General features: G+C 40.9%; 1 protein-coding gene across 1 annotated transcript; it reads right to left on the bottom strand.

Annotated features, from left to right (window-relative positions):
* Positions 1-9,801: 9,801 nt before the first annotated feature.
* LOC141590300 (uncharacterized) lies at positions 9,802-10,719 on the bottom strand. Its single transcript, XM_074410900.1, has one exon. It carries the CDS (start codon positions 10,717-10,719, stop codon positions 9,802-9,804), a length of 918 nt encoding a protein of 305 aa, XP_074267001.1.
* Between the last annotated feature and the right edge of the window lie 360 nt (positions 10,720-11,079).

Raw genomic sequence — 11,079 nt, 5'->3', positions numbered from 1 at the left:
GTATCTCAAATGATTGGCATAGATGGGTTTGAGATTATCCACAAACTTCTCTACAAGGGTAGCTTCATCCGGGCGTTCAACTAGCTGGGTACTAGTCTTCCTCCACCTACTTAGGAAGTCGGTGAATCCTTCTTTGTCATTTTGGGTAAGAACCTCTAGAGTGCGCATGTTAACTTGGATCTCGGCATTATCCGCATATTGTTTAGAAAATTCGATTGCGGCATCTTCCCAAGTAGCGACCTTCTTGTTATCTAGGGAGTAGAACCATTGATTCGGGATGGTGTCAACAGATGAAGGAAAGATCCTTAAGAACATCTCGGGTTTGATGCCTTTGATAGACATGTAATCCTTGAAGGCACGGATGTGGTTCAAAGGGTTCTCATGTCCCTTGAATTTAGGGATATCCGTCATATTGAAGTTGGTTGGCAATTTGGAATTGACGGCCTCATACTTGCGATTGTTCTCCCTATAAATGTCATCCCCCTTAAGGTACATCAATTTCTCCTCTAAGTATTGGAGTCTTTTCTCAGCTACAGTCATCCCCATGAGAGGATTTTCATCCTTGGATTCATCATCGGAGTTACCTAGTACTTCACTTTCATGAGGAGGCAACCTTCCCTCTACGGCATAGATACGGCCCTCGATGAGCTCAAGGCGGTCATAGACTTGGTCTTGGGTAACTTGCATTTGGGCTAGCGCGGCTAGGATTCGATCATTACCATCTTGAAGTTGGTGGAGGTTTGTTTCGTTGGATTCAGGCATCTTGAAAAACTGGATAAGAGATCGACGACGAATCAAAACACGATCGACTATTCTACCACACTTGCTAAAAGAAGAAATGTTTTGACTCGTGAAGTGGGTGTGTGCCACTTGTGTTGAGTGAGCTTTGAAGAAAGACAAGGTTTTTTGAAAATGTGTGTCCTAATCAACTATAGTGTAGTTGTAGGAGTGGACTCGAGGTGAGGTTTTGAAATGGGCTTGTGGCCCGAATCTTGACACGACAAACGGACAGAGTTTTGACCGGATTTGCGCTAATTGAAGGCCTATTTCGAAATTTTTTATTAAGAAAAAGGGTTTTGATTTTTGAAAAATCGTCATGGTTTTGTTTAGAAATGGTGATCACGTAAGGTACAAACATTTATACAAGCATTATAACGGGATGCTGAGTGCATTTAAAAGGGTTTTGGTTTAAAAGGTGGGTTGCCATACCGAACCATCAAACCCGAAGTCTGTGGAGAGGCTTGTACCAAACAAGAGTAAGGCCGATTCCTAGTCCATTTCCTCAAGTAGTGAAGGCCCTTGATGCAAACAAGAGTAAGCATCATGGTATAGATGACGTCAATCGCTATCCATCCTTAGGCCCAAATAAGAATTAGGACCGTTTAGACGGGACGATTGGTCGAATGGGTTGGGTTGGGCCTAGGAAGGCCGAATAAAACGGTCTAGGAAGACCGAGTTATGAAAACCGACAATTGTCTTGTACAAACTATTCCCTAACCTTGTTCAAGTTTCACCCTTAGCTACACGTAAGTTTATTATCCCCAGCGGAGTCGCCAAACTGTGGACAGCGGGGGCCCACGGGGGCGCTTGGGTTGGAAAGAGAAACAAGCGTTTGAATTTTTGTTGGAGTCGCCACCAATTTTTATGGGAAATTGGAACCGTTCGAATACCTCGTGCCATGTCTAGACACAAAGTAGAGACATGAACACTAAGCAATCATTACCCTTAGCATTCTATGTCTAGAATGACTCTCGTGGATGCCAATGAACACGGGTGTTCACAGATATCTGGAGTAAGGGGCGAGGGTACATATTAAGAAGCTCTTTTGATCGAACACCTAATCCCGCCCGCCTCGATAGCGGCCTCTACTAATGATTAGGGAAGTTATTCGTACTCGATATATCGTCGGCTATATGCATGCAATGCAACATCCAAGTTTTAATCCTAACATGTGAAGATTAGACTAAGTCGGTAAACACGTAATTTAATCATACAATTAATGTCGAAGTAGGATTTAATGCTCAATTACATGTGAAAACATTCAAATGATAAAAGAAATACAATAAAATTACAATAATGAAAATTACAATAATTACATTGGGATAGACGATTTATGTCGAAAATACCTTTAAAACGGATGATTTGAGAAAACGAAATAAAGGAATAAAAGAAAGAAATTAACGAACAGCGTGATAATACGGATAATAATCAATTAATACGTAGGCTAAATAAACTAGGTCAAGGCAACAACGGAGTTCAGAGACAGAACTCAACCAGGAACAGGCGCAGCAGAGCTGCGTCCTTTGGGATAGGCGCAGCAGACGCTGCGTCTGTTCCCTGGCTCAGTTCTGGCTGTGAAGCCGGAATTGCAAGTTGTTAATATTCGTTGGTAAATTTAATGATTGATTAAATTATTTACTCGGATGAAAGTGATTAACAGGTTATTTACATGTGAATGATGGGTCATAAAGCTATAAATATGGATGAGACGGAATTAAACGAATTATTTACTTGAATGAACGATCGATTAATGAATTAAACTAACTAAACAAATTAATTAGACTAAACATGATGGATCAATGACGAAAACATGATGGTGACGATAAATAACAGATGCAAATATATCAATGACGAATTCCAGAAACTCAATATGAACAAATTGAATCTCTACAACCCGGTTTGAATTTATGACGAAAACCCGCAAACATTGATTACTTGGGATTTAAGTCGGGAATTAATGATGAATTAAACGTGTTAAAGATGAATAATAAATATACATGTGAAATAACGTGCTATCGTGTCGAAGAATCAACAAACAAACGAACGAAAACAAACAAATTGACGAATTACAGAGGACGAAGGAAGAAGAAAGGAAGCAGGAACTGCGGCAGCCTCACGAAGAGGCCCAGAGGGAACTGCGCTCCTTCGAAGAGGCGCAGCAGTTGCTGCGTCCTTTCTCGACGTCTGTCTACTGGAAATCCGTAAAAAAGGTTTTAAACATGGTTTAGAAATCGGTTTTAAGAGGTATTTTCGACATAAATCTTACATTAGTGATACAATAAAATAAAATACAATAATAAAAGAGAGATTATACACCCTCAGACTTACATGTTTGACGAAACGAGATGAACTAAGATATCGATTAGTGATGCTCGACGCGAATGTAAAGAAAGTGCCCTCGTAAGAGGAAAACGATTAGATTAATTAAGTTGATTGATGTGTAGTTGGTCAAATTGGTCGGTCTTGCAAACGAGGCTGGTACTCAGAAGGATCCGAGCTTACGTGGTCGAAAGATCAAACACGTAGACGCCAAAAAGTAAGAACAAAGGTCTAGAATGCAAAGGGAGAAGAGAAGGGCGGACACTCGCGTGAGAAATATGAGGAGCGAAGGCTCCTATTTATACTAATCACGTGAAGGAATTAGGGTTTCGGAGACTCTTTGGAAGTGAATCTCGGAAAGATATGAAAAAGATACGAGAAATTACGCAGAAAAGGACTTGGGAAGAGGCGCAGCAGCCACTGCGTCTCTTGGAAGAGGCGCAAAGACTGCCGTGTCTGTTTTCCCAAGGGGTTTCCTCCTGCGGAAGAAAGATTTCCGTGTTTAAGTTATGGTAGGACGGAAATAATTCGGTTTTCCTTAATATCTTATGTGAATATTTCGGGAAATTATTTACCAAAGGATGAAAAATTATGAAATATGGAATAGAAATATCCTGAACATTCCAGAACATTCTGACTCGGGATTTAACGGTTATCAGAAAATGGAGACGGTTTTAGGCCCGGACTCCAAATGTACTCTAATTACTGTCAAAACGACCGTATCGGCGCGTAGATTACAACTAAGAGGTAGATATTAATGTTTGAGCAATCACTTGACGATAATCTTATGAATTGTCACAAATCGTTCCGCGTAGCAAACATGTAGCCGAATCATCACCGGGTGGTTTGCGGGAGGTGCAGAAATGAGGTATCTACAGGCTGTTGCTGGTGCGGAGGAGGAGTAGGATTGAGCACATTTTGACTACCCCACCTCAAATTGGGGTGGATGTTCGGCTCATAATAGGTGTTTGTCTGCCTGTAATGTTGAAAGGCAGCACAAGACTCATAAGAATGTGGACAATTATCTGAAACATGTCCCTCTCCTCCACATCTCTTACAGACAAAAGGACCGTCTGAAACAGCATTCACATGGTAGATTCCTCCTTTCGAGGCTCCTCCCAACTCATACTTATCGAATCTCGCCGTGAGAGCCTCTAATGCAAGAACGAAGGAGATTCAAAGACTCCTCCTTTGATTCCCTCCGGAATTCCCATACTCGACTTTATGGGTGGCTAAGTCATCAATGATCTTCCACCCCTTAGTCTCTCCCATATTCTCAAGCAAATCGGCCACTAGCTGCAGCATCCAAGATAGCCCTCGATCGTCATCACATGACCCATTATAGAACCGATTGCATAGACTCCATTTTTCGAAACCATGGTGCGGAATGGTTCGCACCAACTTCTTGAAACGGACCCATGCCTCATGAAAGTTCTCATCAGGGCCCTGTTCAAAGCTTGTGATCTGAGCTCTAATGGCATTAGTCTTCGAGGCAGAGAAGTACTTCTTGTAAAATGCTAAAGCCGTAATTCCGTCGGTTATCCCATAAGCGGCTCGGTCCAGATCCCTATACCACTCTCAAAGATCGCGGAGTGAGAAAATAAACATGGTTTCTTTTATCGATCCGGGTCACGCCGATTGGTGGGGGTATGGAACAGCAATAATCAATGAAAGTCTCCATATGCTTGGCTGCATCTTCATTTGCAGCTCCCCCGAATTGGTTTCTCTCAAACAAATTGATATAGGACGGCTTCGGCTCGAACTTTCTTGCCTCCCCAGGTAATGCAAATCCCTTATAGAGATTCGCAGCTATCGGCTCAGAGTGACTGGCAATAGTTGCTTCTTCGGCCATTTCTAGAAAGTTCGGAGAAGTGACGGTCTCAGCTGATGAATTAGAAATAGGAGATGAAGGTGGATCCTCCTCAAACAGAGCGTTCTCGTAATAACTAGACAGAGTACTCAGCTCTTCCTCTGTCGGCAATATCCTAGATGATCGCCTCAACTCACGCAAAGTCTTCTCAATCTCAGGATTGATCGGTAGTAGTTCACCACCCTGTGACCTGCGCATAAGAAGAAACTACAAATAGAATATAAGAATAGTTTAAGGAACGGATGCCCCTTAAACTAAAATAAAGATTACAAATAAAACAGCTGATAATTTAAACAATTGCCTCCCCGGCAACGGCGCCAAAATTTGACACGGCTATCGTGTACCCTGTCAAAGATAAAACCTAACGGTCTCAACTAAAATGTAGTAGAGGCAGTCGAGTATCGAATCCTCAGGGAGGCGGTGCAATTATCAGTTGCCTAATTCTAATCTTAAGGTAACAAATGGGGGTTGTTTGAATTGGTTGCTAAACTACGAGATTTAAAAGAAAGAGAAATAAAGTAAAGAGCAGTAAAAGCAAGAAATAAGTTTAAACTATCAAGAGAGAAGGGATATGTCAGGAACTCGGTTCACTACGGTAGTCTAGTGACTCAGCTGTAAATGATTCAGACGAATTATATGCGAGACGGATGTTGAAAGGTCCTTTCGGTCCACTTTCTATCCTAAATTACCACTAACTTACTTTCATTCTCATTAGGGTAGTCTACTGTTCATAGCAGGCCTATTTAGTCCAATCTTTCGATCTAGAAGTAATTTTAGCCAGATTAAAGGATGACATAGAAGCGTGCACTCAACTAAGTCGAATAAATACAATTAAATTGCTATGGTGACAGGGTCTCACAATTAAGTCATCTAATTCATTTACTACATCGTCACATTTCTACCGCAGATCCCCTAATCCCAACATGAAAGGGGTTAGCTACTCATGTCGCTAATTAAACTAACAGCAGTTAAATTCCCAGGATTAAACATTATGAAATAAACAATAAATTGCATAAAAGAGAAATTAGGGCAGAAGAAATAATGAGACAACAAAGAAGTAAAGCAAACAAAAGGTTAATTATTATCAAAGGAAGAGAAGGAATTACAATCAATGCGAATCCGGCGTAGAGAACAATCGAATCCGAGCAATAATAATCCCAAAACAAGGTTACAGTAAAGAAGAATGAAGTACGCAGTAAAAGTTTTATGTAAACTGACTAAGAATAAAGCTAGATAGTCCTAATGACCTAGTAAAGCGTTCTTAAATAGCAAAGTAAATAAGTTTAGCGAAATAAACATTCACACGGGCTGATTAAAGCCCATAACCATCAAAACCACTCGATCGAGTGGATTAAAACCACTCGATCGACCAAATCCTCAGCCAAATCTACTCGATCGACCAGAAAGTTACTCGATCGAGTAGATGGTCTTTCTGCAAGTTAAGGATCGAGTATAAAGTGCTCGATCGACCATTCTGGGACGTAGAAACCACTCGATCGAGCGATAAAACAGCTCGATCGAGTACTTTGACTTCATTTCAGCTCAAGTCCGCGCCTGAATGCCTCGTAATGCGTGCCACGACGCTTCCAAATGCAGTATCTCACTCTGGAACAATCCCGTCTCCTCTAAATGCATGCAAAAAGGACGAAAAAGGGTATGATTCCACTACTTTCGCGTTCATTTCTACAAAATGGACAAAACGAACCAAAGTAGCCAATTCGGGGCAAAATACCATAAAAACAGTATAAAAATGCATAGAAATACGTGCTGAAATAGGCTAAAAAGACTATACATTAGGCACGTATCAAATACCCCCTTATACGAAGATCACAATCTCTCACAATCATAATGCCCTTACTTGGTTCTCCTTTGATATAACGTACAACCCTCTTAGCCGCGTCAAGATGTTCTTCCCGCGGAGCATGGACAAACTGGCTTAATATGTGCACTGCATAAAGTAAGTCGGGTCTCGTGATAGTCAAATAAATTAACTTCCCGACAATTCGCCTATACTTAATTGGGTCATTCAATATTCGACCATCTGCCAGGGCCAAATTGTGATAAGGTTGTATCGGGGTGTCGACTAGCTTAGCACCCTCTAGTCCGGCTTCTTTGACAATATCTAGTGCATATTTTCTTTGGCTAAGGAACAATCCCTTTGGGCCATTTTCTACTTCAATTCCTAGAAAATATTTGAGTTTTCCTAGGTCTTTAATGCCAAATTTTCGATCAAGGAACAACTTCAATCGGGTGCTTTCCTTTCCACTGTCACTCACAATTATCATGTCGTCGACGTATACTAACACACCGAGAAAAATACCATATTTCTTATAAGTAAATAATGAATAGTCCGCAAGTGATTGTTCGAATCCGTACCTTGTTAATGAATTCGTCAACTTCTCGAACCAGTTTCGTGAAGCTTGCTTCAACCCATATATAGATTTCTTCAATTTGCACACTTTAGTCGTGCCCGCTTTATGAAAACCCGGTGGCATTCTCATATAAACCTCTTCATGTAAGTCCCCATGAAGGAACGCATTATTCACGTCTAGTTGTGAAATAGACCATCCCTTTGCCACCGCCACGGCAAGCAAACACCATACACTTGTCATCTTTGCAACGGGAGCAAAAGTTTCGTGATAATCAACTCCCTCCACTTGTGTGTATCCTTGAGCAACTAGGCGTGCTTTGCATCGCTCTATGCTTCCGTCAGCCTTGTATTTGACTTTATACAACCATCGACAACCAATTGGGCGCTTGCCTCGAGGAAGGTCAACAACCGACCAGGTGCCATTCTTCTCAAGTGCTTCGAACTCTTGCACCATGGTCGTCCTCCATTCGGCCTTTTGAGAAGCTTCAACATAACTTCCCGGTTCAACAATTTCATTAATTTTCGCCAAAAAACTTCTGTAATTGTTAGAAAAATAATTGGCAGCAACACAATTAACTATAGGGTAACGAGTACCTTTCCTTGAGGATGATGACGGACTGGCGTGAGCACGTGATGAACCGGGGTCTATAACTAGAGTAGATTTGCAATAGTAATCTTTCTTCCACGACGGCTCAAATTTCTTTCTAGCTCCTCTTCCCATGAGTTCATGTGCTGCTGTATTATTGTTTTCTCGCCCTTCATCATCCTGACTTTCCCTTGCTGTTTGATTTTCCCTTGTATCTTGTGTATTGGACTGAATATGTGTTCTTTCAGTCGGGTTTTGAGTTGTATTAGGCATATCAGGTTGTTGAGAATTTGGCGTTTTTGGACTATTTGCAGCATTTTCTATTTCGTTTATTGTGTTTTGAATGGGATGGATTTCTTCAATAAAGAAATCCGGTATGTTCTCATTGGATGAGCTAGAGGTTGAATCAAACTTATCTCGTTCTTGTTGGTCTTTTATTTCCGTAAAAGGATAAATGTGTTCATAAAAGACTACATCTCGTGACTCGAAAACTCGGCATTTCATAAGATCATAGACCTTCCATCCTTTCTTGCTATGTGGGTACCTAATAAACATGCAACGTTTTCCCCGCTCAGTAAATTTGTCTCGTGGCTTGTCTTCATTATGGACATAACATAGACTACCTAGGACTCGAATATGATCAAGTCGTGGTGGTGTACCATGTAAAATCTCATACGGCGTAAGACCATTTAACACCCTTGTCGGTGTCCTATTTATCAAATAAGCGGCCGTTAATATGCACTCACCCCAAAATTTTATGGGTAAATTTCCTTGAAACATCAAAGCCCGTGCCTTTTCTAGGATATGTCTATGTTTTCGTTCCACTCTCCCATTTTGTTGCGGAGTATCGATGTTACTAGTTTGAAAAACAATTCTTTCTTCTTTATAATATGAATTTAATGGACCAGAAAGAAATTCCGTTCCATTGTCACTTTGAACTATTTTAACATGTTTTTCAAATTATGTTTTAACCATTTTGCAAAAATTAATCATCAGCTCATTAACTTTGCCTCGGTCTTTCATGAGATATACCCACACAGCTCTACTTTTATCATCAACAATGGTAAGGAAAAATTGGGCTCCTGTCAAACTTTTGGTTCGGTATCCACCCCAAATATCGCAGTGTATAAGGTTAAACAAATTATCACTACGCTTGTCATTCAACTTAAAAACCAAACGTGTTTGTTTAGCACGACAACACGGATCACAAACATTATTTGAGTCCCAAGACATATTAAAACCAACTAAGTTTGAGAAAAGAGGTAAAATACTATTTGATGGATGCCCGAGCCGTTTGTGCCAAAGCCGAACGTCTTTATTAATATCTACCCGAGCTGCCATTTCCTTTTCTGTCTTCAAATAATAGACCCCGTCCACATGCTCACCCCGTCCAATCTTCATCCTCGTAGACTGGTCTTGTATCACACAATGGTCATTGTAAAATGTCACTACGCAATTATTTTCTTTAATTAATTGTTGAACGGAAATAAGATCGCATTTTAAGGACGGGACGAAAAGAACATCTTTTAAAATGAAATTCTTGTTAATTACGACACTGTCGTGCTCATGTGCCATAATTGTTGAACCATCAGGAAGTCCCACCGTGGATTGTTTGCGGCTGTAAATATTAGGCAATACCTCTCGTCTCCCTGTCATGTGGTGTGAAGCACCACTATCAAGTAACCAATTAGTAGTCATAACTGGATTTTTGGAACTACTTTCACCGGGGTTTCGCAAAAGAGCACGTAATTGGGTTAATTCCTCCATTGAGAGGTCTTGCTTGCTCCCTTCTTCATCACCAACATTAGTTGCATTCGCTCTCTGATAATTTCCACGGCCACCACGGCCTCTGCCGCGTCTTCCACGGCCTCTTCCTCATCCATTTCCTCTTCCTCGTCCATTTCCTGGCTTGTCCCAGCAATGCTCCTCGGTATGCCAAGGTTTTTTGCAATAGCCACAATAAAAAATGGTACTCTGTTCATTTTGCTCTCCATTCGCCGCATCCGGTCGACTATGTGCACCAGTATCCATGACCTTGCTGGCCATGGCTGACTCGACCAACTCTTCTTTTTCTTTAGTAACCGCTCTATGGCGCTCTTCCCTCAGAACAAGAGCATATGCTCTACTCAAAGAGGTCACCTCGTCCTCCATGAGCAAATGGGTTCTTAGATTGCCATAGAGACTACTGTCGAGTCCCATTAAAAATTGGTGCACTTTCACTTCCTCACGTTCCTTGTTCATCGCTGCAGCGGCTCCACAAGTGCAAGCATGGTGTTTCGAGTAACTAGCCAATTCATCCCAAATCGCCTTTAATCGAGTATAATAGTTGACGACGGACTGATTCTTGGCTTGTTTGCAATCACTCAGATCTCCCTTCAATTGATGGACTCGTGGTGCATTACCACTGGCAAAACGCTCTCTTAACTCCTTCCAAATCTCCGGTACGGTTCCAGAGAAGGTAATACTAGGCTGAAGGTCTTCTTCAATCACGTTCCGTAGCCAAGCGTTTACCATAGCGTTGCATTGTCTCCAAGCAACGGCTTCCATTGTCTCTTCCGCGCCTTCTTTGAGGATCGGTTTTTTAACTGTACCTTCCACAAAAGCCAATTTATTTTTAACATCAAGTCCATTACGGACTGCATCCGCCCATAATTCATAATTATTTCCATTGAATTTGATAGAAGTTAAATGGAGATTTGTGTTTTCACTCGGATGCAAATATAAAGGTGATGTTGTGGCAATTGTGTTGTGTTCATTTTTGGAATCACCTTTGGAAGTTCCTTCCTTTGTCATTGTGAAAATTATGGAAAGAAAAAATCACCAGGATCAAAATATTGCTCTTGATGCCATGAAGAATTTGACAGAAGGAAGATGAGATAGTAATGTGAGGCAATTGTTATGGTTATTATTGAATCATGAGCAACGTACAACCTTACAATATATACAAAGATCACCACACAAAATAGGGAATAATATCCTAAGAATAAGGTAACAAAATAACCAAAATATATACACCCACATATAGACGATATGATCAAATATTTACAATATCGTATAATATCAAATCGTATATTCTTCATTAGGATTTGAAGGATTTCCAGAAGCTGGATTTTGGAATGGTTGATGGGAATTATGGAGAAGTGATATGAAGAA

The sequence above is a fragment of the Silene latifolia genome, chromosome 7 (genome assembly GCF_048544455.1).
Source record: "Silene latifolia isolate original U9 population chromosome 7, ASM4854445v1, whole genome shotgun sequence".
NCBI classification, from domain to species: Eukaryota; Viridiplantae; Streptophyta; class Magnoliopsida; order Caryophyllales; family Caryophyllaceae; genus Silene; species Silene latifolia.
Note: the sequence above shows the minus strand (reverse complement) of the source record. Positions and strands in the feature narration are given on the sequence as shown.

Excerpts from the sequence above, each read along its gene's own strand:
- LOC141590300 (XM_074410900.1), bottom strand. The coding sequence starts at position 10,719 with ATGACAAAGGAAGGAACTTCCAAAGGTGATTCCAAAAATGAACACAAC.